Raw genomic sequence first — 25847 nt, forward strand, 5'->3', positions numbered from 1 at the left:
CACACCGCAATAATCCAAACTATTTCAAGCAAATTAATTTCGCATGTATAGATTATTATGATATGCGTCTAACTAAGTTGCTAGATTTGGTTTGTCTTTTATTTGTGTGTGTGTGTGTTAAAATAATTGTGAATAATTGATATATGGCCTATGAGATGATAATTCACTGTCATTATTGATATTTGTGCGGCGGTTAAGTTTTATAATGGCAATTATTGTGACTATAAGAGAAAAATGGGATTTATAAGTGCACTAATAGAATCTTCAAGTTGTGGACTTAATGTAATGATTAGATGTCTTACTATATGGTTTGATCAGGATTCAACCACATACTAATAGTCTATGCTAAAACAAATTGCGCAATTATTTTAATAATTTTCTTTAATTTTTTCAAAACAAATTTATGTGTAAAATGTAGCCAAAGTTATACATATATGGGGTGTATTTTTAAAATCTGATTGATAAATTGTTATTATCCAAACCTATGTAATTAACAAGATATAATTATATAATAGAGTCATTAGAGATAATCAAACAAAGAAAACTTTCTAGATAAAAATAAAGATGTACTCCCTCCGTCCGCGAATAGGAGTCTCATTTCTATCCGGCACGGGTTTTAAGATATGTTAAGAAAAGTGAGTGGAAAAAAGTTAGTGGAATATGAGTCTCACTTGTATATATTAGTTTTAAATGATATGTGAGTGAAATGAGTTGGTGGAATGTGAGGCATTTTTACCATTTATGGTAATTATGAACCGGGACTCTTATTCGCGGACGGACCAAAATGGAAAAATGAGACTCCTATTCACGGACGGAGAGAGTAAAAGATTCTAATCTTGATACTCTCCACTCGCAAACTAAGAAAACAAAATAATAATGCTAATGAGACTAACCCATTTGGTACATAATTAGGAGAAGAGGAAAAAATGATTATTTTTAATTAAATTGCAATAATGATGGTTGATGGGATTCTGAAACTATCAATGTCATGAGATTGTCCAATAAATTTTTTATAAAATTATGGAATCCTGCAATTTTATCCACCCGCATGTTACGGCTAGATTAAGCAGGTGAGGTGACAATGAGGCGTAAGAAATTTAATTCAATAAACATTTTGATGAGATGATTCTCGATTGACATTTGATGCTATTTACTTAGTTTCAACTAAATTCAAATTTAAAAGAAATCCAATCCTTAATATGACCATGCTTTAATTTTGTCAGAACAAAAAATAATGGAATACATGCGCACTATGGTCAATAAGTGAAATTCTGTCAAAAATCAAAGTAAATCTCAACCTTGGATCCTTAGATTGGATGGTTGTGATAAATTACATTATTAGACTAAGATGTTACATTATTACTCAAGCTACATTATTAGACTAAAATAGTGTACATTATTAGACTAATTATCTACATTATTAGATGACACGTGGCATTAATCTAACTATTAAATCACAAGATCCAATGAACTACAAGTATTTTGATTTTGAACAGTATTTAACTTATGAATCTGAGTACATCTCTACTTATTATTATACTGATACATCATACATATATTAGGCCAAATAAGCAAGAAGAATTTTTGCCTACTATTTGAACCTTTGGCTCTTTAGTTAGAATTAAAATTTTCAATGCTGCTCAATTTTTTGCGATTTGCAAGACATGTAATAAATGTACAAGTTTAGGTTAAATGGGTCAATAATATCAACGATATATAGGCACGATGAAATACAATCCAAATTCATACTACTATAAATGTTGCATAATTTCAATACGTACTATGTGAAAAATATCATAGTACTATAGTAACTCGAATCATCAACCTATTAATTAGAAGATGATCATCGTAGTGGCTAAATTGTATTTTGTTCGTCATAGTCAAATCGATAAACCTTATCACACAATTTTTATGGGCAAAAACATGTAGGAAAATAAACCTTATATATGTTACCCATACATTTTTCTGCTCACACGGTTTTGCCCATCAATCATCTGAAATCTGTCCTTGTCACACAATTTACATACAACAAAAGTAGATCACAATATTCTGCAAAACACTGCCAATTTTGCCAATCTACAACAATCTATACAACTTGCACTTTCCCAAAATTACATCACAACGCTAGAACTTCAGTTCGAATCCGTTTCAACAACGGCATTCCCGTTGGAATCGATACCAGACTTCGTTTCAACACCGGCTAATTATGCAAAGGAAGTGATGAGCTTAACAAAATACGGTAGCCAAACAATCTTGAGATATTTATATGTGATAAATGTTTTTTATAGAAGCAAAATTTTGTTGTAGGCTATATAGTAGTATAAATCAACTTGGTCATTAATTTTATAGATGCTCTTCCCACTTAGCAACACTTGATAGTATGAACATATGTTTATAATTTTGGATTTTATGTACAGAAAGGCCCACTACGTAAAGAATGTACAAAGCCCATATTTCTAGAGAGCCCGCCATTGTCGTCGACTGAAATTATCATGTACTAGGATGTAAGATTTTACATCTCAAATTATATTCAAGCCCTATATGTATTTGTTCCAAAAATATTCCAAATCCAACAAAAAATAGTAATTATCAGACGTGATGACATATGGGGCCATTGTGCAATTATTTCAGAAAGCTAAAAAATTACAACTAGTCCAAACTCCCAAACACAAATATATAATGTCTTGTCACTTATTATGATAAAGTCTCCTTCCACTGCCTAACACATTATTGACTTATTGTTTCAACTTTTCTCGATTTTAATAGGACATATAGATATTTTCTTAAAACTTTTTTTTTTTTTGCTTTTCTCACAACAAGAATCTATTAGTAGTAAGTACTCCATAATAGATGACTTTTTCAATCATAAAATAATACTGTAATTTCCCTTTTTTTTTCTTCATGGTATGGCTTCCATGACAGACGCCAATCCTTGATTTCTTGGCATTTTGGGATAAATTATTGACTAATAACATTATTGCAGCACATAGTATTCCTTCTACAAAGTACTTATTATTTAATGTAAGATTTCATATCATGAAAAGGACCACAAACAAAAAATATAGTACTCCTACATAATTTATGAAAGGTAAGAATCCACTCAACCCAAATATCATCTACTCAAAATTATGATATTATTATCATTATTTACACTATAACAGCAATTAACACGCTAATCAGTCCTTCACACTTTAACAACATGGTGATCATCATCAACCCAACAAAAACCAAATAAAAAACCTTTGATCATAAGGAAAAGGCTAAAAAAAAACAAGATTCAATCCTTTGTAACATCTCACAATCTTGATTTGTTTCATCTTGCATCACAATTCATCAACCCTTGATGGGATCAGTAACATATGAGGAAGCCGAAAAAATAAGCTTCACGAGGAAGTACCATTATACACGTGGTGGTCGGAATCAGAAGTTTCCGACCCCTCCTCCTCCTCAAGCATCATTTCCTTGCACCGGCATTCACTGCTGCAGAATGCCTTCTCACCCCTGCAAAAACACCACCACCATTGCTATATCACATAACTAAAGAAAAAGACACAACCACCAACAAAATTTCCACCAATTCACTTACTTAGTATGAACAACACAGAAAACTGCATTTCAATTTTCAACACAGAGAAAGTAAATTTGCATTCAGACATGTGACCAAGAACAAGAAACAAGGCATATTAAACTGCATTCACATTCAAATTGTATTCTTGTTATGATTTTGTGTATCAAGAACTCTTATCCAACCTCACCTGTACATGTAAATATCCTTCCCTTGTCCAAGATTCTTCTTGCAGCTATAGCAGAAGCTAAGGAAACACTCAGAGGGGTAACTCATCGACTGATTCATCGAAAACTGGCCATTTTCCTTTCTTGATTCTGAGAACTTGACAACCCCACAACAGCTCTCAAGAATGCAATCATCAAATATGTGTGTAGTTTTTGGATTTGGGCCATAAGATATCACACATGTGTAGTCCTCCGAGAGCTCCATCTCACTAGCAGAGAGACTACTAAAACCACCCGAATTCATCGAGCCAAAGGGGGATCTCTTCAGATTAGCCGAGGGCGAGGGTGAGCCCACATGAGAGTGCCTAGTTTTGATGCCAAAATCACAGGGGGATTTGGGGGAATCAGTTGGGGAAGCTACAGAGGGAGGCAGGGGAGGGACATGGATCCTCAACTGTGATCCAAAGAGGACCATCCGGCTATCGTGCTTTGACACATTCGACTGTGAGTTCTCATCAATCAGTGCATCTATAAGGCCAAGGCTAACCCCTCTTGACTCCAATTTATCCCAATGGTTCTTGCCTTCTGGTTTGGGGGAGTTTGTTTCAGACTTAAAGGGGTTTCTTAGAGCACAAAACGGTTTGGTATCCATGATTGAAGTTGGGCTGGTTAAAGACTCAGTTTCAAGAGAGCCCTTTGACACAAAACTAGTGAGCAACCTAGGCGAAGTGAAAATTGAGGAAATGGGCTGTCTGTAATGCTCCTTTGGGGATTGCAGAGAGGTGTAATCTTCCATTGGAGCTCTTGTTCAAGAATTTCTTTCACACAATACCAATCTCTGAAAACAAAATCATACATTTGAACTTCAATCACTAAAAAAGATAGTACAGTATATTCTTGAGAGAGTGAGAGAGAGAATTACACACCTTAAATTGCTAGGAAAAGCTCTATCAACAAATGAATCGAACTGGTTCTTTTTTCACAGTGTGAATGAGGAGTTTAATCATACAATCATTATAGGAAATGTAACAATAAAAAACCGATCTTTAATAGTAGCACATATTACAGTCAAACTATCAAGAATCGAACTTGAAGAAAATACCAAACTAGTTGTCTGAACAAATGGGGAATTACTCTCTGATTTGATTGTTCTCAACTTTCCTACACTAACCTCCAAGAACACAGAAAAGAAAGCACAAGGCTTGTATAAACTGAAAACTGGTAGCCTTTCATCATATAGATTCAATGCAATACATGCAGACAAAGCCCATAAAATCAAAAGTACCTGAAGTTGAAAACCAGTAAAAAGAAAATAGTGAAGAAGAAAACAAAAAGAGTGATGAGTGTTTTTTTCGTCTATGAATTCCCTTTTACCACCTCAAAGTGGGAACACTTTATCTTTGCCCCCCACTAAACACCCTCTTTTTCATTTCTTTTTTCTACCTAGCTCTGTAAAAACTGACTACGTTCGTGCCCACAGGAAAATTACAGAAAGAAATGAGGAGAGAGAGAAATATAAGAGTGGCGTTTCTTTCTCTATAGATGCTGAATTTAAAGATGCTTGTGCATCATAATCAGTGGTTTCAATAAATCAACTCTTTTCTCTCAATTTTATTCATACAGAAAAAATACTGGCGGTGATTTGATTAGGTTAGGGTGATTTTGGGTGGAGGCATGGGAAAAGGAATCAAAAGTGTTTGATTGATATTGGGAAATCGTTTTCGAATATTTTCTTTTTTTCATTTCTTTTTGTTTTATCAGAAAAATACTATATGGATTGTCATTTCCTTTTTACAAACGAAAAAGTATTCCTTTATACTGCCTCCATTTCCATTGATAGTCTTTTTTAAAGTATTTTAGAGAGTTCCAACATATTTATCATTTCTATTTTTAACAAAAATTAACAAATTTTATTTCATCTCCTATTTTATTCTCTTTAATGAAAAATGAGTTGAAAAAGTTGGTGGAATGTGGGTCCCACTTTTATATATTAGGTTTATAATTAAATGTGAGTAGTAATGAGTTAGTGGAATGTGGAGTCCACTACCAAAAATGGTAAAAGTGAAATGTGTCAAATTATGTGGGACGGCCCAAAATGGAAAACTGGGTCAAATTATGTGGGACGGAGAGAGTATTACTTAATTCTATACACTTATTAATTTTGTTATTTCTTATATTGTATTATCTTGTCCATTAATTATCTGCACGTTAGTTATCTTTTTTTCAATCCCTATTGATGAATCCGCGAATTTCTGATGTTAGTAAATGCTGGTAGAGAATAATGGTGATGAATGCAGGAAAATGCAGATCACGACACAGAGAATTTACGTGGTTCGATTTACTGAGGTAAATCTACGTCCACGGGAAGAAAAGAGGGCAGAGTTGTATTGCTTGATCTGTTTTCTACAGCTTACAATACAGACTTGCTATTTGATCTTTGATCTCTAGAGAGCTTAACAGAACTTAACCCTTTTCTATCTGATCTAAGTTCTATTTATACATTGAACCAAGATCGTGGCATGCAGCACCATTTACTAGGCAGTGGATGTCGTGGAGATCGTGGCGATCTTGCATGGGTCCACTATCCTGCATGAGTTAATGACTGCTTGACACCACTAAATAGATCGTGGGTGTAGTGGAGGTGGAAATCCTGCATGAGTCCACTATCTCCTAGTTCGGTCGAATACTGAGACCGAACTGCTGAATTATTGCCGAGCAGCTTTTGCCGATCTGAGAGTTGGCTTTTACCGAGCTGTAGGCTGGGGCCGAACTCTTTGGTTGTGCCGAACTGAACTCTTTAGTCATGCCGGACTGATACTCTTTAGTCATGCCGAACTGATACTCTTTCTTGGGCTTTAGGCTGATGGGCTTGTTTAGTACGTACTCCATCACTACCCCCCCCGGAAAGCGAAGTGAATCACTTCGGCATTCTGGATAAAGGTACGGGGTAAGTTGATGTTTGTCCTCGGTCTTATGAAGTAAACTCTTCTTTGACCGGACTTGGTTTGTGTCCTAATTTGGCGAGTTTTGTCGCTCGGATCGGACTTTCCGTTGTCCTAATTTGGGGATCGGACTTTCCCTTGTCCTAATTCGGCGAGTTTTATCGCGTAGATCGGACTTTCCCTTGTCCTAATTCAGGCAAGTTTTATCGCGTGAATCGGACTTTTGTTGCAGTTCGTTTCAGACGAAGTGCTTGATTCTTAAGCTGAATTGTGGTCTTGTATCCTCTTTAGAAGCTTGGACTTCACAATCGTTGGCTTATTGCAGTTCGTTTCAGACGAATTGCTTGTTTAAGCTGAATTGTGGTCTTGTATCCTCTTTAGAAGCTTTGACTCACAATCGTTGGCTTATTGCAGCTCGTTTTAGACGAACTGCTTGTTTAAGCTGAATTGTGGTCTTGTATCCTCTTTAGAAGCTTTGACTCACAATCGTTGGCTTGTATATGTTCTAAGAAGGGGATCAGCCTTCGAAGAACAAGATACCTCAGTAACATTTGTAAGAGACGACACGCACATAGACAGACAAAACACACAGACAAAACGCACAGAGACAAACAAAGACCAAGCAAACCAAAGAAAGCACATTGACCGAACAGGACTCAAGACTGACTGACCGGACTGTCTCTTACAAATGGAACTTCTTGAGGTTGGAAATGTGCCATGTTCGGGGTACCTGTTCTCCTGACATGTGAGCCAATTTGTAAGACCCTTTGCCGAGGACTTCTGACACCCGATACGGACCTTCCCATGTGGGTTCGAGCTTGCCCAGCTTTTCTGCTCGGCTTACTTCGTTGTTTCTCAAGACGAGATCTCCCACTTGAAATTGCAGCTTCTTCACCCTTTGGTTATAATACCGGGCTACTTGCTCCTTGTACTTGGCTGCTTTTATGCATGCCAATTCTCTTCTTTCTTCGGCAAGATCTAGCTCGGCTCACAGTCCGTCGTCATTCATTTCTGCTGAGAAATTTAGAGTTCGGGGACTGGGTATGCCGATCTCCACCGGAATCACGGCTTCAGTGCCGTACACAAGACTGTACGGAGTTTCACCGTTGGAGGTTGTGGGTGTAGTTCGGTAGGACCATAGGACTTGAGGGAGATTTTCTACCCATTGTCCTTTGGCTTGTTCTAACCGAGCTTTTAACCCTTTCACCAGGATACGATTTGTTACCTCCGTTTGTCCGTTTGCTTGTGGATGAGAGACCGAAGTGAACCGCTGTTGAATATTCAGCTCTTGGCACCAATTCTTGAACGTCTTGTCGGTGAACTGAGTCCCGTTATCCGAGATGAGGATGTGGGGTATGCCAAATCGGCACACTATGTTCTTCCAGACGAAATCCAATGCCTTCGAGCTCGTTATCGTAGCTAATGGTTCAGCTTCCTCCCACTTCGTAAAGTAGTCCACGGCAACGATTAGGAATTTTATTTGCCGAGGAGCTTGTGGTAGTGGTCCTACTATGTCTATACCCCATTGCATAAAAGGCCAAGGGCTTTGCATAGTGGACAGATCGGTCTGCGGCATCCTAGGGATATTTGCATGGATTTGGCACTTCGGGCATGTCTTGACGAGCTGCACTGCTTCTTGTACCAAGGTTGGCCAATAATATCCCCATCTTAGAACTTTTTTAGCTAAAGCTCTAGCTCCGATGTGGCTGCCGCACGATCCTTCATGAACTTCTCTGAGGATGTAGTCCGTCTCTTCTGGCCCTATACATCGTAATAACGGCTGAAGGTAGGACTTTCTGTATAAGACTTCTCCATGAAGTTTGTACCGAAGTGCTCGGCATGTGATTTTCCGAGCTTCTCTCTTATCCTCGGGCAGTTGTCCTTGACCTAGATACTGTAAGATCGGCGTCATCCAGTTCGGCGAGCTGGTTACTGAATGTACCTCAGCTTCATCAATGCTTCGATGCATCAATTCCTCCACCTTTGAGCTTGGACATGCGGCTAACTTACTTAAAGTATCTGCTCGGCTGTTTTCTGCTCTGGGAATGCGGATTATCCGAAAATAAGAGAAACTTCGGCTAATGCTTTGCGCTTTGTCCAAGTATTTCCTCATCCTCTCATCACGGGCTTCACTTGTACCCAACATGTGATTCACTATGACTTGTGAATCACAATGGATTTTGAGAGACGTGATAAATAGACTTTGCGCTAGCTGGAGTCCGGCAAGGAGAGCTTCGTATTCGGCTTCGTTATTAGTAGTTGGGAATGAGAACCGAAGTGAATAGGTTACCTCGTGTCCATCGGGAGCGATAAGCAGAATACCAGCTCCACTTCCCGTTTTATTCGAAGCTCCATCTACGAATCCGCTCCAGCAGTCCGGCGGCTCTTCTTCGGCTTCCAAGGGCTGTGCTAGTTCGGCATTGGCAGAATTTTTCTGTTCGGCAATGACAGGGATTGCTTGATCGAACTTGGCCTCTGCAAGAAAATCTGCCAAGGCTTGTCCCTTGATGGCTTTTCGAGGTAGGTACTCGATTGAGTGTTCTCCCAGCTCTATGGCCCATTTGGCGATTCTGCCTGATGCTTCTGGCTTGGTCAAAACTTGCCGAAGAGGCAGATCGGTTAAGACGCATACCTTGTGAGCATAGAAGTATGGCCGCAGTCTCCTTGCTGCATTTACTAACGCCAGAGCAATTTTTTCCAGAGGTTGATACCATGTTTCTGGACCTCTTAATGCTCGGCTTGTAAAGTAGATGGGAAACTGCTTTAGGCCTTCTTCTCGTACAAGCACCGCGCTAATGGTTTGATCGGATGCCGCTAAGTATAAGAAAATCACTTCGGCATCTGTTGGAGCAGAGAGAATTGGAAGCTCGGCTAAATAACTTTTGAGCTCGTCAAAAGCCTTTTTCTGCTCTATGACTTCAGAGACGATTTAGTCTTCCCGGCAGGGAGAGCGTCAATAGTTAGGATTACTCCATCATATTGCGGGCTCGTTATCGTCTTCGGGATCCCGTTGCCTTTTCGGATCCTGAGGAGCGCAGTTCGCACCTCCCTGCTTTTTGTTCCTTTTCGGCTGCTTGCTTTGGTATTTTTTTAACGTCCCTGCTTTCACAAGGGCATCAATACCTGCAGCCAAATGTCGGCACTCCTCGGTATCGTGACCGTAGTCTTGATGGAAGGAGCAATATTGATCCTGAGGTCGGCGCGCGGCCGATTTCGTCATCCGCCTTGGCTTTTCGAACATATCGGAATGCAGTTCGAAAATTTCCGCTCTTGACTTGTTCAATGGTACGAACTGAGCGGGCGGCTTCTCAGGATTGAGACGTGGTCCCAATCTGCCTTGTACCGGTGCCCTTTGAATTCTTTCAAAAGGAGTTCGGCGAGGAAACCTCTGATCGCTATGATCGGGCTTCTTTTCGTCTCCTCTAGATGAGCTGTCTAAAGACCGTTTTCGACGGTCTGCCTCATCGGCACGGGAGAACTGGTCCGCAATGTCCCACATCTCTTGAGCTGTTTGCGGACTGCATTCCACGAGCTTTCTGTAGAGAGCTCCGGGCAGGATTCCATTTTGGAATGCTGAAATGACAAGTAGATCATTGAGATCATCTACTTGTAGGCATTCCTTGTGGAATCTCGTCAAAAAGTCGCTGATCTTTTCGTCGCGATCTTGACGTATAGAAAGCAGCTGAGCCGAAGTAATTCCTTGTGGAACCTCCTGTGGAAAGCATCCATTAGATCTCGGTAGGATCTAATGCTGCCTTGAGGAAGGCTGTCGAACCACCTTCTGGCGTTCCCGATGAGCAGCTCGGGGAACAGCTTGCACATATGGACCTCATTGAGACCCTGGTTCGCCATATTATATTGATAGCGTCCCAAGAAGTCATGAGGATCCACTAGCCCGTCATAAGTCATTGACGGTGTCCGGTAGTTCCGCGGCAAAGGAGTTCGGGTGATATCGTCCGAGAACGGAGTCTTTAATGCTCCGTACATGGCGAACCCGACATCTCTTCGGTACGGAGGAGATGGAGTTCTCCTGTGGTTCCGGTACCGAGGAGGAACAGGAACATGTCGGGGTTGAGGATTCTTTCTCCTGGAAGACACGTCACTACTGCGGTAGTGACTTTCATGTCTGGATGAGGAGGGAGAATCCGCCGTTGTCTTCTCCGGCTGTTGGCTCTTCTGCAGGAAGGTTAAGAACTCCTCCTGCTTCTCGGCCAAGAACAGCTTGACAGCTTCATTTAAATCGGGCTGCTGGGAAGACTCGGTGCGATCTCTCCTGGAGTGGCTTGTTCCTTCTTCGTGAGAACCGGAGGTAGATGTCTCCCGAGGCCGTTTTTCAGACCTGCGAGCTGGACTAGCTTCCTCACGGTTATCACGAACGGTATTATGGGTGTTATGTGATCTGGTATGCATTTTTTTTTTTTGGGGTGGAAAAAGGGTCAAAAATTCGCTTTATCACAAATTTGGTTCTCTGTTTCCCACAGACGGCGCCAGTGATGAATCCGCGAATTTCTGATGTTAGTAAATGCTGGTAGAGAATAATGGTGATGAATGCAGGAAAATGCAGATCACGACACAGAGAATTTACGTGGTTCGATTTACTGAGGTAAATCTACGTCCACGGGAAGAAAAGAGGGCAGAGTTGTATTGCTTGATCTGTTTTCTACAGCTTACAATACAGACTTGCTATTTGATCTTTGATCTCTAGAGAGCTTAACAGAACTTAACCCTTTTCTATCTGATCTAAGTTCTATTTATACATTGAACCAAGATCGTGGCATGCAGCACCATTTACTAGGCAGTGGATGTCGTGGAGATCGTGGCGATCTTGCATGGGTCCACTATCCTGCATGAGTTAATGACTGCTTGACACCACTAAATAGATCGTGGGTGTAGTGGAGGTGGAAATCCTGCATGAGTCCACTATCTCCTAGTTCGGTCGAATACTGAGACCGAACTGCTGAATTATTGCCGAGCAGCTTTTGCCGATCTGAGAGTTGGCTTTTACCGAGCTGTAGGCTGGGGCCGAACTCTTTGGTTGTGCCGAACTGAACTCTTTAGTCATGCCGGACTGATACTCTTTAGTCATGCCGAACTGATACTCTTTCTTGGGCTTTAGGCTGATGGGCTTGTTTAGTACGTACTCCATCACCTATATATAAGAAAAATGCATCTATTATCAAGAAATATGGGAAGTAATTTGATAATAATATTCAAATACTAACAAGTAAAATCACGGTACATTTATATTATCATATACTTCTCTGTCTTAGAAATTTGAGTTTTTTTTTGTCATTTTGATTTATCTACCATTCCATTTGATATTTACTCAAAGTCCCACGTCTTATTAACCTAGTATTTTAATAATTTGATCATTATGTTACTTAAAATTTGTGCCTGGAAGAAGAGATTCTTAATCGGTAACCGAGGAGTAGTATTTTTCTTTATCACATTCACAAGTTCTAAATTGTCACAAACCCCACGAAGTCGGATAAATAGCACATAAATTTAGTGGAATCAAATTAGCTCTATGCATAAAAAATGTAATTTGAATGTGTGATCAATCAAATTCGGTAAGATAATTGTATTTAGTCAAAGCTTGGTTTCCAATATTCGACTTTTTTAGTATAACTTGAATTGGCAGTCTATATACAATTATTTCTCACTTGAAAATTGATTATGGAGTAGTGTAATTTTTAAAATACTTTCAATCTTTGCTTAATCAATAACTACTAGACTTTAATGTGGGACCTCTTCTCTCTAGGATGACGACATACTAGTGGAGCAACTCCACCTTCCCCACCATTTTACTCCTACCATTTATAACGTCGATTATAGTAGAAAATTTCTCCCTCTTGTTGGATTAACCTAGGTTACATATGATAATTAAGAACATTCCATCCACGATTTCAACATTGATGAATAGTAATGGAGTATAGTAATATGATTTACATTTCAGTTGCCCGCATGGGCGTAGCGCAGTTGGCAACGGAGGGGCAGATCTTGTTACAATGAGCCTGGGTTCGAATCTCACTGTTATCGTGTAGTTGCTTCCATCTCTCGTGTAGTTGCTTCCATCTCTCAGGCACAAGTGTGAGGCCTTGGGAGATGGGCTTCTAACAGCCAGTGGGTTAAAGTCTCCCCATTAATGAGCTACTGCGTACCCTGATTGAACCCCTCACATGATATCGAGCCGGAGTGTGGGGGGCCGCTTCCATCTCTCAGGCACAAGTGTGAGGCCTTGGGAGATGGGCTTCTGACGGCCAGTGGGTTAAGGTCTCCCCCTTAACGAGCTACTGCCTATCCTGATTGAACCCCGTCACATGATATCGGGCCGGGGTGTGAGGGCCGCCAAGGCAACGGAATGACCTTTTTGGTGGAATGATTTACATTCCGTTACATTTTTCTATCAACTTTATGAAATATTGGCCGTGCTATAGTGACGTGACGGTCAATAGACTCGTGGAGTAGCTTAACGTAAATTCGAGGTCTATGATGTGGGGTCCACCTTACTCCTAGTAAACTGTGACCCCCTCATTTCGATATTCACCCACCACCTTTTACTATATTGCAATACCACCCCACAATATACGTACTACTCAGTACTCACTCCAACAATTAGCTAAAGTTTTCATATTAATAACATAATTATACTGTATAATACCATTACAGATAATTAATCCTTTTATCATAAATTAATTGAATCATTTCTTTTATATAGATTGATCAAATTATGGTCAATCCCCAAAAATAAATTTAAAATTTTAATTATATTATCTTTGACATTTTTCTTAATTATTCCATTAATTAGATTTTGGAAAAAATTATGCATAATCTGGAAGTCGGAATCCATGTTTTCTGAAATTCGTATATCACTTACAAAATCCATTGAATTTAGTTTGGAAATTATAGCTTATTATAAGATTAGGCTAAAGTATTTTGGCTTTTAAATCATACTGTACATAATTTATTCCTAAATCTAAACCAATAGGATAATTTAGAAAAATTCCGAAGATGATTAAATTGGATATTTTTTTAAGTTACGTGATTAATCATAATTTATTCATTTTCATGATTTTTGTAACAATTTATCTTGAAAGTAATATTTAATGATTAAGTATAGATAGAATAAAGTAGAATTTTGCGATGAGCACTAATAAATTATGCAATTTGACTAATCGTACTTGCTGAATTTTCGAATATTAATGTGTAAGATTCACGAAATTAATTAGTAAATATGAATGCTTCTTGTAAAAGTAGTAGTAGTATATAAATATAGGACCTAGGGCAGGGCAACAATATGATATTATACATAGGAAAAATACTTTGTTTCTAATATATGAAGGATTTTATTTTTTATTGTCATCAAATCCACTAAAAGACAGTAGAGTGATGACGTTATACTCAACTCGATAAATAAAATGCGGCCCTCAAATTATTAGACGCAATTAACTAAGAAAATGGATATTCTTTATTTGATCCCTCAATTGGCATTGTTATAAGCATATACTTTTAAATAATTGGAAGTAGATCATTATTAAAATATAGCCTATATGCTTGATCCATTTTGCAGATATATAGAATACTTAAAGTACTAAGTAAGTAATTACGGAGTACAAAATATAAACAAATTTTTAGTCTCGAGGCCGCCGATCTACCAACTAGACATCACTAAAGAGTCATTTCTTAAAAATAAAATTGTCGTTAATTGAAAAGCTAAAGTGAAGATTTATAAATAAATAAAGTAAAACCGTGAGACTAAAAAATAAAGTAAATTTACATCACACAAAAAAAACCTAAAGAATGTATAATTACCACTTCTCCAAATGAGATTTAAGATATTGTTTACCAAAAGCTATAATTTAAGATTGCACTGGTGAGACACTTCCTAGTCGAGCTTCATTTCATTGCAATATAGTGACTCTGTACACTAAAAACTCAAACCTTGAAACCTAAATCCTAAACCCTTAACTTTAAAATATACTCATCATGACCAACAAATGAGCCAAATATCAATAAAATTCTCACTCCGCCCCAGTTCAATTTTACTTTGTTGATCATTTATTCAATTTTGAGGGTTTTAGATCTGTATTCGATATCTTACACTGGGTCGGCCTACGTGATAAATAATCCTTCTTGATAGTAGATGCTTTTTTACCTGATTCATGGCTGTAAATCTGTTTATGTGCTCATATCAAGAAAGTGCTTTACAATAGGGCTATGTGAACTTTAAATAAAAAAAATCTTGCTTGCATTCATCCAAGCATCTATTCACCAATGATATTATTTATTGACCAATAAAAACTCATATAATCAATTAAGTTTATAAACTAAAAATTGCACACAAATCACATATCATTTAAATCACTTTTCGATCTATACTACAAAAGATCAGTCACAAACACATGTCAATAAAAATAATGTATAAATATATATTAGAAAATAGCCAAATCGTTCAAAATCATCAACAAACATACAATAACATAATAAATAAATAAATAAAAATAAAGAATGCATATAGTGGTGGACAGTTATATAGGTATTGGGCGGGGCAACAAATATATTAGGTATATTAAAAAGAAAAGAAATTCATAAAACTTTTCACTATCTCGATTTAGGACGAATATTAAAAAACATTTACATTTCCGAAATATCAAAATCTATAAAAAGATAATTAATGTTGGACACAAGAGATAATTGTGGAAATGCAAAAACAAACAGTTGTATCCTCTCAATCCTAGTCACTGCCATACAAGTAATATATTTTAACATAAAAGAAGGTTAAATAAAAGTGACTCTCATGAGATACAAATATCCGTGCCATCTAACGTTAAATATTTGATTTGATAAATCTCTGAAGGGTCTCGGTTCTCATCTTATGTACATGTAAAATTAATAATTCAAAGTAAGGGTATAGGATATATATCTCACAGGAAAACCATATCCTGCACTGTTGGATCTTCCATCATTTTCTCCAATGCATCCACTGACAAGAGGGGGTTACCTGTTCATTCACAAATAAATAATTTCGTTAATCTCTATTATCAGAATTTGTGAAAGAAATCTTTTATACAAGAAAATGAAATGAGAAACAACATGGAACTGCAAACATGATTAGCTGCTCAAACCTCATGGTTTATGGATAGAAGCAACGAATTTTCATTATAGATGTTACATACTTGCATGTAAATAACAACAATATTTTTTTCAAACAATATGCAGAAGGCATGAATGTACCACTATAAGAATATTACCACAAGATAGTCCTAAATTAGTAAAAACCAGCAGGTATAAAATAAAAAAGTAACAACAATTTCAGAGATGAATAATACTACTTGATATCTGAAACCATTTTAAGAGGAGAAGACCAAACCACCTTGCTGCAAAAAATGGAAAAGATTGTATAAGTATAAGACTTTCACGTAATAATAAGTTAGTGGGCAAGTGGCAATGAATGCTAGTTAATATGAAAAAAAATGAAGAGTCATAGTATTAATATTTCATTTAATAATATAGTAAGTATATTAGAAAATTCTTTTTATATTATCAATGGCATTCATGTAATTATTCCCAAAACTCCCCTTTTATATATTTATAGATAAGGTACTTTAGAGTGTGATTTGATGATGTGAATTATCTTTCCATGTATTATCTCACTTTTGGAAACCAGCCGAAACTAGGATTTCTGGATATTAATATTATCCAGTTATGTAAGTGCAACTTCATAATATACACTTTAAATAGTGACTTTCACAATTAAAAGCAAAACACAAAAAAAAAACAAAAAAGAAAAATTAATGGATTTCGTTTGTGGAACTTTCTAAAAATACACTTTAAATAGCGTACTTTCACAATTAAAAGCAAAATAAAGTGGAGTATAAAGAAGAGAGAAAAATGAATGGATTCCGTTAGAAATGCAAGAGAACGTGCATTGGGGGCCGTTGCACAAGGACGGATGACGAAGGGCGTAGCCAGAATTTTATTTAAGAAATTTTTATGCATTTGAGTCAGAGAAATTAGTTTAGTTGGAATATGATTGAAATTTTATAATATAAATGTATAAGAGTGAGGTAGGGTTGAGGTCGTGAGGAGGGGCAATTGCCCCAGCTCCTTATATGCTAGATCCGCCGATCACGCGGATAGTCTATTGCGAAAAATAAGATAGGTTATGGACTTAGATCGCTGCGTGAACTGCAAAATGATTCAAGATACGGGAAATCGACAATTCTATAAAAGATATGTTGAATTATCTATTTAAAATTATAGATTTTGATTGTTTTATTATACCAGTTAGATAGTTATATTCCCTCAATCCCAACTAAGTTAAGTCGTATTCCTTTTTTAGATGTCCCAACTAAGTTGAGTCATTTCATTTTATGACAAAAACAAAACATCCAATCAATCTTACTTTATTCAATTATCTATTTTACTCCTTCTTTATCTATCTTGTTTTATTCTTTTTCTCCTACTTTTCAATACAATTTTTTAAATCTCCGTCTCCAAAAATTTTGTATCAACTTAGTTTGTGTTCATTTTGTGGAATGGATTTAATTTTTGCATTGTGTTCAAATATGTTATAGGGCGAAAATTCTTATACTATTTGAATTCACACCTTCAACTCATTTATATACTACAATTAAGGAAACTTGGTTATACATTGTAGATGAATTTTTATAATTCAATCAATCTAGAGACAGTTACCCCTCACCAACCCCCACCCACCATAGAAAAACTAAAAACGTGTATGTAAAAAATTAAAACAAGAAAAATAACATAGAATCTGCTAAATCCAAAGGAAGTTGCACTTGCATCGGAGGAGCCATTTCCAGGTGATGATGATCCACCCCCTGCATCCAAAATATGTAGTACTACTATTAAACTAAATAAATCGAATTAATGAAAATTTATGGTATTTTTTAATCTAAAATAAAGGAAATTAATTGTGGTGAATATGGTACCTTTGCAGTTGTTGAGATCGGGAGTTTGGACATTACAAGCTTTAGGGAGGGCTTGAGCTTGACTCCGGTCAACGGTCAATCCTCCGCCGTCCATTACTTGACATAAGCACTGTGGTTGGGAGCGGGCTACCGTGCTCAGCTGCGTGCAGCACGCGGCCGAGGGGGCGGCGGAGGAGTTGCCGTAGTTGAGGCACGGCGACATGCTCACCACCACATTCGTGCAATCTTCGGACTGCGCCGCCGCAAGCGTGGCGAATGCGACTACGAGGATTGAAATCATTTGGAATTGCAGCTTTGCCATTTGGGGAGATGGAGATGTGGCGTTTGATAAGAAATTTGATTATATTGTGTTTGGTGTTGGGATTTATTTTAGGCCTAGGATTATTAAAAGTCTACATGAAGACTTTTAATACATTTGGGGGTTGGTTTTGGGTTACCAATTCTTTTCCTACTCTTTGAATTTTCTTTCTTAAAGTTATTGAATTTTGGAAAGGGGTTTCTTTTTCTTTTTCTTTTATAGCGGTTGTTGTTGTCAAATAAAACCAGCGCAAATGTTTATCGGTGTAAAGAGAAAACTTAAATTTTCTATACTTATCACGCACGCATGAAATAGAAAGAAAAGATTGGATGCACTGCTCACTAGTTACATACCATAATACACAAGAACATTATACAAAGCAAGCCAAAAGAAATTTGTACTAGATATATATATGAATTAATATAAGAAAAATCGAAAAATATAACATGATAAGTATTGCACACTCACACTGACAAGCTACAAGACACAATTGTCTCACAAAAATCCTAGTTCCACCTTCAATATCGAAATGTTAGAAACGATCGGATCCCTCTATCCATCCATATAGGATTGTTTGTGATAGGAACTATCATCTCCTTATACACTCACAATAGAGAATTGGAGAAGATTTGATCAAAGAAGATCAAATTGATCAACACGAACACGACTTTCAAGAAAGAGTGAGAGCAGGCGAAAGGAAGAGAGATAGTAGATGAGGTTCATCTGGAAACCGGGTTGAGAAATTGTGTTCGGGTATTGGATTTGTGGGACTGGGCTGGGCTGCCACAAATACAAATGGGCTCCCCACTTGGGCCTATTGATGGGCTTCTATCATGACAATATAATAGAGAGGGTCATCTCAAAATTACTCAAAACGAGGGTTGATTTTAAGATTTGTTTCATATATACACATAGTTTATTATACAATATGCTTTTTTCAATATAGGAAACAGACGAATCGGGATTTGGTGTAAAAGGATATGTAGATTATTTTAATATTCATTAACAGGCTTATTCAACGCCACGAACAAAGTGTTATGTAGTTGACCAACCTCTGGTTATCTATGCAAGGTGTCATGCAGTGTTTGTTTCTTCTAAAACTTAAATTCATTGTTAATTTGCGTCGCTCAAGATCTCAAGTGATGTAACTCAAGCTCAACTAATTCAATTATGACTATGATGGGGTACGGAATAAACAAGCCCAATAGCAGTGACGGCCCATCAGCCCAAAGACCAAGGAAGAGTATCAGTTCGGCATTACCAAAGAGTTCGGCCCTAGCCTACAGCTCGGTAAAAGCCGACCAATCAAGCTCTACTCTCAGATCGGCAAAAGCTGCTCGGCAATAGTTCAGCAGTTCGGTCTCAGTATTCGACCGAACTGGGAGATAGTGGACCCATGCAGGATCTCATGACCACTACACGATCTATTTAGTGGTGTCAAATCATGCAGGATCTCATGCGGGATAAGCGGACCAAACAAAGAGGTAGTGGACCCATGCAGGATCTCCATGACCTCCACGACATCCACAACCATCATTAGTGGTGATGCAAGCCACGATCTTAGTTCAGTGTATAAATAGAACTTAGATCAGATAGACTAAGGTTAAGCTCTCTAGAGATAAAATATCATAGAGCAAGTCTGTGTTGTAAGCTGTAATCCCAGATCAAGCAATACAATCTTGCCCTCCCTTCTTCCCGTGGACGTAGATTTACTTCAGTAAATCGAACCACGTAAATTCATTGTGTCGTAGTCTTTATTCTCTACCAGCATTTACTAACATCAGAAATTTGCGGATTCATCACTGGCGCCGTCTGTGGGAAACAGAGAACCAAATTTGTGATAAAGCGAAATTTTGACCCTTTTTCCACCCCAAAAAAATGCATACCAGATCACATACTACCCGTAATACCGTTCGTGAAAACCATGAGGAAGCTAGTCCAGCCCACAGGTCCGGAAAACAGCCTCGGGAGACATCTACTTCCAGTTTTCACGATGAAGGAACAAGCCGCTCAAAAGGTCCACACACCGAGTCTTCCCAGCAGCCTGATTTGAATGAGGCTGTCAAGCTGTTCTTGGCTGAGAAGCAGGATGAGTTCTTAGCCTTCCTGCAAAAGAGCCAAGAGCCGAAGACGAAAACGGTGGATTCTCCTTCCTCATCCAGACATGAAAGTCACTACCGCAGTAGTGCCGTGTCTTCCAGGAAGAAGAATCCTCAACCCCGACATGTTCCTGTTCCTCCTCGGTACCGGAATCACAGGAGATCTCCATCTCCTCCATACCGAAGAGATGTCGGGTTCGCCATGTACGGAGCATTGAAGACTCCGTTCTCGGACGATATCACCCGAACTCCCCTTCCACAGAACTACCGAACTCCGTCGATGACTTATGACGGGTTGGTGGATCCTCATGACTTCCTGGGACGCTATCAGTATAACATGGCGAACCAGGGTCTCAATGAGGTCCATATGTGCAAGCTGTTCCCCGAGCTGCTTATCGGGAACGCGAGAAGGTGGTTCGATAGCCTCCCCCCAAGGCAGCATTAGATCTTACCGAGATCTAATGGATGCTTTCCACAGGAGGTTCTTTCAGAAAGCGGAAGCCCGGATCACTTCGGCTCAGCTGCTTTCTATACGTCAAGGTCGCGACGAAAAGATCAGCGACTTCATGACGAGATTCCACAAGGAATGCCTACAAGTAGATGATCTCAACGATCTACTTGTCATTTCGGCATTCCAAAATGGAATCCTGCCCGGAGCTCTCTACAGAAAGCTCGTGGAATGCAGTCCGCAAACAGCTCAAGAGATGTGGGACATTGCGGACAAGTTTTCTCGTGCCGATGAGGCAGACCGTCGAAAACGGTCTTTAGACAGCTCATCTAGAGAAGACAAAAAGAGGCCCGATCATAGCGATCAGAGGCTTCCTCGCCGAACACCTTCCCCACCAAAGGAGGGATAGCGGTCATCCGAGGTGATCGAAAAAGAGCAAGTGTGTTCGCAGATTGCGCTTAAAAGTGCCGAGCAATCAGTTCGGCACCATCAAGCATAGCAATCACAGCAGCCGGAGTCAGAGGCAGGCGAAATGACCGAAGTCACACCGGAGCCGAACTCGATGGTGTACGGCACTGAAGCCGTGATTCCGGTTGAGATCGGCATACCCAGTCCCCGAACTCAATTTCTCCTCAGAAATGAATGGTGACGGACTGAGAGCCGAACTAGATCTTGCCGAAGAAAGAAGAGAATTGGCCTGCATAAAAGCAGCCAAGTACAAGGAGCAAGTAGCCCGGTATTATAACCAAAGGGTGAAAAAGCTGCAATTTCAAGTGGGAGATCTCGTCTTGAGAAACAACGAAGTACGCCGAGCAGAAAAGCTGGGCGAACTCGAACCCACATGGGAAGGTCCATATCGGGTGTCAGAAGTCCTCGGCAAAGGGTCTTACAAATTGACTCACGTGTCAGGAGCACAAGTACCCCGAACATGGTACGTTTCCAACCTCAAAAAGTTCCATTTGTAAGAGACAGTCCGGTCAGTCTGTCTTGTGTCTAGTTCGGTCCTAAGGCTATGTACGTTTTTGTCTCTATGTGCTTTTTATTTGTCTAGGTGTGTTTTGTCTGTCTATGTGCGTGTCGTCTCTTACAAATGTTGCTGAGGTATCTTGTTCTTCGAAGGCTGATCCCCTTTTTAGAACATATATAAGCCTACGATTGTGAGTCCAAGCTTCTAAAGAGGATACAAGACCACAATTCGGCTTAAGAAACAAGCAGTTCGTCTGAAACGAACTGCAACAATAAGCCTACGATTGTGAGTCCAAGCTTCTAAAGAGGATACAAGACCACAATTCGGCTTAAGAAACAAGCAGTTCGTCTGAAACGAACTGCAACAATAAGCCAACGATTGTGAGTCCAAGCTTCTGAAGAAGATACAAGACCACAATTCAGCTTAAAAAACAAGCAATTCGTCTGAAACGAACTGCAACAAATGGATAGTCCGATCCACGCGATAAAACTCGCCGAATTAGGACAAGGGAAAGTCCGATCCAAGCGATAAAACTCGCCAAATTAGGACACAAGCTTAGTCCGGTCAAAGAAATTTATTTCATCAGACCAAAGACGAGTCCGGTCAAAGATGTTTATTTCATCAGACCAAAGACGAGTCCGGTCAAAGATGTTTATTTCATCAGACCAAAGACGAGTCCGGTCAAAGATGTTTATTTCATCAGACCAAAGACGAGTCCGGTCAAAGATGTTTATTTCATCAGACCAAGGACCAAGTCCGGTCAAAGAAGTTTATTTCATAAGACCAAGGACCAAGTCCGGTCAAAGAAGTTTACTTCATAAGACCGAGAACAAGTACGATGAAATTATTTCGCTGAGCTGTTAATACACAGTGTTAGAAGCGAAAACAAAATTTCATTTTTCAAATCTTGTTCGGCACACAACTCCGCTACCCTACGAGATGGCGTTACGCTATTACAAAGGACTATTCTACTGTCCAGGGTTGCTAAAGTTGAGCCATCTATTCACAAAATCCTCGTGAAGCCGAGTTCGGGCGTTCTCGGCAGCTGAAGAATAAGCAGGTCGACGAGATGCTCTAATCGACCTACCGCCTCTTCCCTGAGCCCGAGAAGCTCTAGCACCTCGGCGGCGAAGAGTCTCTTCACGAAGCATTTGTTGATCTTGCTCACTCATAACCACAGCTCCTCTGCGAACTTCAGTCCGTCCTCGACTTGACGTCTCTGGTTGTCCCTGAGTTCGTTGCTGACTTGGAGTAGGGTTTTGAGCAAGTAAATCAGAGGTTTGAGCTAGAGTACTAGCATCTGTATATTCTTTTAGGCTTTAAATGTGTAGTAACTAAAGAAAATCCATCGACATTCCATCTTTCCAAATCAAACTACATATTAAGATATTCACAGTCAATCTCAATCAAGAGAATTTAAATCCAGCACAATCATATTTAACTATTGATTCCTCTATTTCGCGAGAAATAGAAAAACTAGTTAGCAAAGTCACCCAAACCCTCCAAAATACAGTTAAGGTAGTTGAGCTAGCCACAAAATCCCACTTTTTTCTTGCAACCTTAAACCATGCAATCTATAAACTCTCCCTCCCTTCTCCCTAATCACCAATCTAGTACAATTCTCTCTCTCTTTCAAACAAGCATCCATATGGAAATAATGAATCTATTTATCCCTGTAGCAACCTCTATGATCATCCTAGCCTCCCTAAGCACATACGCGGCGGCGCAGTCGAACACGAACACGAACGCAAATGCCATATGCACGGGGCCGATGCTGCGAAGCTTCGGGTCGTGCATAGGGTTCCTGGCCGGCGGGTCAGGCGGTTCGTCGTCGCCGACTTCGGCTTGCTGCAACTCCTTGAGAGACCTGATGAGAAACGGCCAAGATTGCTTGTGCCTCATCGTTACCGGAGGTGTACCTTTCGAAATTCCCATCAATCGATCTTTGGCTATCTCCCTTCCTAAAGCATGCAAGCAATCTGGTGTCCCAATTGAGTGCAAAGGTAACTAACTTTAATTTATCCAAAATTAAATAGATTTTATTTTAGATTAAATTTGAGGTGATAATTAATAAAATTTGCCTTAAATTCCAGCCACGGCTAGCCCTGTTCCAGCTCCAGGTACATATATATTACATCTGATTAATTAATATTGTAGTAATAAAACTTAATGAATTTGGATTAATTTGATGTTTTGGTCGGTATAGAACCAAGGAATTCAAACCCCGGAGCACCAAATACAAATCCTGGATTATCTCCTCCTTCAATTCCTCAAGGTACTAAATTTTAATTCTTGTTACAAATTTTTAATTCGATATGATATGTAATTTTTGGCATATAAATTCAAAAATATTAGTAAATCATGTCTGTTATATAAGTACACATATCATAGTCAAATACTACTAGTAGCACTTTATGTTACACATGATAATTCCAAACTTTGCAGTTCCGTTTATTCCTCAGCCCTTGACACCACCGTCGTCCGGCGGTGGTGGTGGCGGTGACGGTGGCATGACGCAGCCTGAGACGCCGCAAGGTGACCTAGTCCCGACGCTTACGCCGCCGGGAATGCGGCCGACATTGTCGGCTGCACAGCCAACTTCGAGTGTTCTTCCATCTCTTATTGGAGTGACGATGGCCGTCTTTCTTGTCTTCTTTCATTGATAGGCACTATATAAATTTTGTGGATTTTTTTAGAGATAATTGATTCATCATTTGTATAAGATTTTCTTTAATATACCCTTCCTTTTGTTAATTTCATTAACAGTGCTTAAAAATTTATACTCATGAAGTCGTGATATATATTGCGCATACATTAATTTACAACTTACAAATGAATTAAGCACCAAAATAATAATAGTAATAATACTAATAACCATATCTCTTGTGCCGGTTATCAAATCGACTCGATAATAAACCAACCGCACTATTTATTTCCCTATATAGTTTGTTCATGTTTTAAGGTTTGAGTTACATCAATTAAGTCCTGCGTCAAATCATATGATTGACATCATAAGTTCAAAATAACAATAAAATAAATAATGAAAACGACCTCATATCGTGGACGTGCCGGAGTGGTTATCGGGCATGACTAGAAATCATGTGGGCTCTGCCCGCGCAGGTTCGAATCCTGCCGTCCACGGTTAATCTATTTTTTGCTATCAATCTATATAATTCTCCAAAATTATAATGTTATGAAACTGATTTTGTTTAAATCACACGATTGCTTTATAAATCATGAATTTTATGATAATGTGTTCTACGACTAAATATTTGATCAAATATAGGTATGTACATGCTCGTCTCCAAAATTATAATGTTATGAAACTGATTTTGTTTTAATCCAACAATTGCATTACACACCATGAAATTTATAATAATGTTTTCTACGACTAAACATTTGATCAAATAAAGCAGAATTAGGTATATAGCATGATTGTCTCCAAAATTATAGTGTTATTAACAGATGATAACACCAATTTAGTTGTAATCCAAGGATTGCATTATAAATCTTGAAATTTATAATAATTTTTTCCATGATTAAATATTTGATCAAATGAAGGAAAATTAGGTATCTAGCATGATTGGCTTTTCATAAAATGAAGTGCATTTTCTTTGGCATAGAGATAGTATATGATTTTCAAATAGCACTCCTGTTATCCCTGCAAAGGTCAAAGATGATATTGACACTTCTTCTAAAAGTTTTCAAGAGAGAGAATCTACGATAATAAAAAAATCAAATCATATGTAAATTTATCCTTTTCTTTTTTACTTTTTACTTTTATCATTTTATGGTTCTGAATATTTTTGCATTATTGATTACGCAGCAAAACAAAGCTGCATTTGGTATGCACACTATCACGATAAACAATGCTCCATGTGTAGTAGGTATAATGTAGTATTGTTGTATCACTGTCTTTTATTCCCAAAACATAATAATGCAAATTGATTTAGTTTTGTCAACAGTAACTAACGTAATACTACTATATTGTATATGCAAGAAAACAAAGTTGCATTTGGATGCACACTTAGTATAATGTGCCACGGTTTTATGAACTTATTCCCACAAAAAACTAATGCAAACTGATTTGGTTTCGTCAAGAGCCCACATGATTATTATTCTCATAGAATTTACAAGGATTTTTGGGCTTATTTTTCCAATTGTGTATGAAGTATGAACTACTAGTTCAATGAATAATAAAAATAACCATTTTTCAAAGTAAATGCATGCCTCATTTGAGTAAATATGGAAAACGTGAACATAATCTCAAGAAGTGGACGTGCCGGAGTGGTTATCGGGCATGACTAGAAATCATGTGGGCTTCGCCCGCGCAGGTTCGAATCCTGCCGTCCACGTTTATTTTTATTATTTTTTTTGTTTTGCCCTTTTATTTAACTTTTTTTTAA

General features: G+C 38.5%; 3 protein-coding genes and 2 non-coding genes across 5 annotated transcripts; 3 read left to right on the forward strand and 2 right to left on the reverse strand.

Moving 5' to 3' along the window:
* Positions 1-3117: 3117 nt before the first annotated feature.
* Positions 3118-5330, reverse strand: LOC121809307 (FCS-Like Zinc finger 8-like). Its single transcript, XM_042209868.1, has 3 exons — positions 4659-5330; positions 3756-4570; positions 3118-3501 (listed from the first exon to the last, which is right to left on the reverse strand). The coding sequence occupies exons 2-3, from the start codon at positions 4526-4528 to the stop codon at positions 3384-3386; spliced, it is 891 nt and encodes a 296-aa protein (XP_042065802.1). The 5' UTR covers positions 4529-4570; positions 4659-5330; the 3' UTR covers positions 3118-3383.
* An 11952-nt stretch (positions 5331-17282) lies between these two features.
* Positions 17283-18199, reverse strand: LOC121807242 (non-specific lipid transfer protein GPI-anchored 5-like). The gene is made up of 2 exons (XM_042207462.1): positions 17630-18199; positions 17283-17518 (listed from the first exon to the last, which is right to left on the reverse strand). The coding sequence occupies exons 1-2, from the start codon at positions 17928-17930 to the stop codon at positions 17376-17378; spliced, it is 444 nt and encodes a 147-aa protein (XP_042063396.1). The 5' UTR covers positions 17931-18199; the 3' UTR covers positions 17283-17375.
* A 4873-nt stretch (positions 18200-23072) lies between these two features.
* On the forward strand, positions 23073-24200 carry LOC121807451 (non-specific lipid transfer protein GPI-anchored 21-like). The gene is made up of 4 exons (XM_042207689.1): positions 23073-23444; positions 23535-23561; positions 23648-23716; positions 23887-24200. Exons 1-4 carry the CDS (start codon positions 23090-23092, stop codon positions 24102-24104), a joined length of 669 nt encoding a protein of 222 aa, XP_042063623.1. The 5' UTR covers positions 23073-23089; the 3' UTR covers positions 24105-24200.
* Positions 24201-24500: 300 nt separating this feature from the next.
* TRNAS-AGA lies at positions 24501-24582 on the forward strand. Its single transcript has one exon. It is a non-coding gene; the product is annotated as a tRNA-Ser (tRNA).
* A 1132-nt stretch (positions 24583-25714) lies between these two features.
* Positions 25715-25796, forward strand: TRNAS-AGA. Its single transcript has one exon. It is a non-coding gene; the product is annotated as a tRNA-Ser (tRNA).
* The last annotated feature ends 51 nt before the right edge of the window (positions 25797-25847 follow it).

The sequence above is a fragment of the Salvia splendens genome, chromosome 6 (assembly GCF_004379255.2).
Source record: "Salvia splendens isolate huo1 chromosome 6, SspV2, whole genome shotgun sequence".
Taxonomy (NCBI): Eukaryota; Viridiplantae; Streptophyta; class Magnoliopsida; order Lamiales; family Lamiaceae; genus Salvia; species Salvia splendens.

What these genes read in the sequence shown, in the direction of transcription:
- LOC121807242 (XM_042207462.1), bottom strand. Translation starts at nt 17,930, where the DNA reads ATGGCAAAGCTGCAATTCCAAATGATTTCAATCCTCGTAGTCGCATTC. An exon ending in CGATCTCAACAACTGCAAAG is followed by an intron (nt 17,519 to 17,629) that starts GTACCATATTCA and finishes TTTTGGATGCAG; the next exon opens with GGGGTGGATCATCATCACCT.
- LOC121809307 (XM_042209868.1), bottom strand. Translation starts at nt 4,528, where the DNA reads ATGGAAGATTACACCTCTCTGCAATCCCCAAAGGAGCATTACAGACAG. An exon ending in AAGGATATTTACATGTACAG is followed by an intron (nt 3,502 to 3,755) that starts GTGAGGTTGGAT and finishes GTGTTTTTGCAG; the next exon opens with GGGTGAGAAGGCATTCTGCA.
- LOC121807451 (XM_042207689.1), top strand. Translation starts at nt 23,090, where the DNA reads ATGGAAATAATGAATCTATTTATCCCTGTAGCAACCTCTATGATCATC. An exon ending in TGTCCCAATTGAGTGCAAAG is followed by an intron (nt 23,445 to 23,534) that starts GTAACTAACTTT and finishes CTTAAATTCCAG; the next exon opens with CCACGGCTAGCCCTGTTCCA. An exon ending in TAGCCCTGTTCCAGCTCCAG is followed by an intron (nt 23,562 to 23,647) that starts GTACATATATAT and finishes TGGTCGGTATAG; the next exon opens with AACCAAGGAATTCAAACCCC.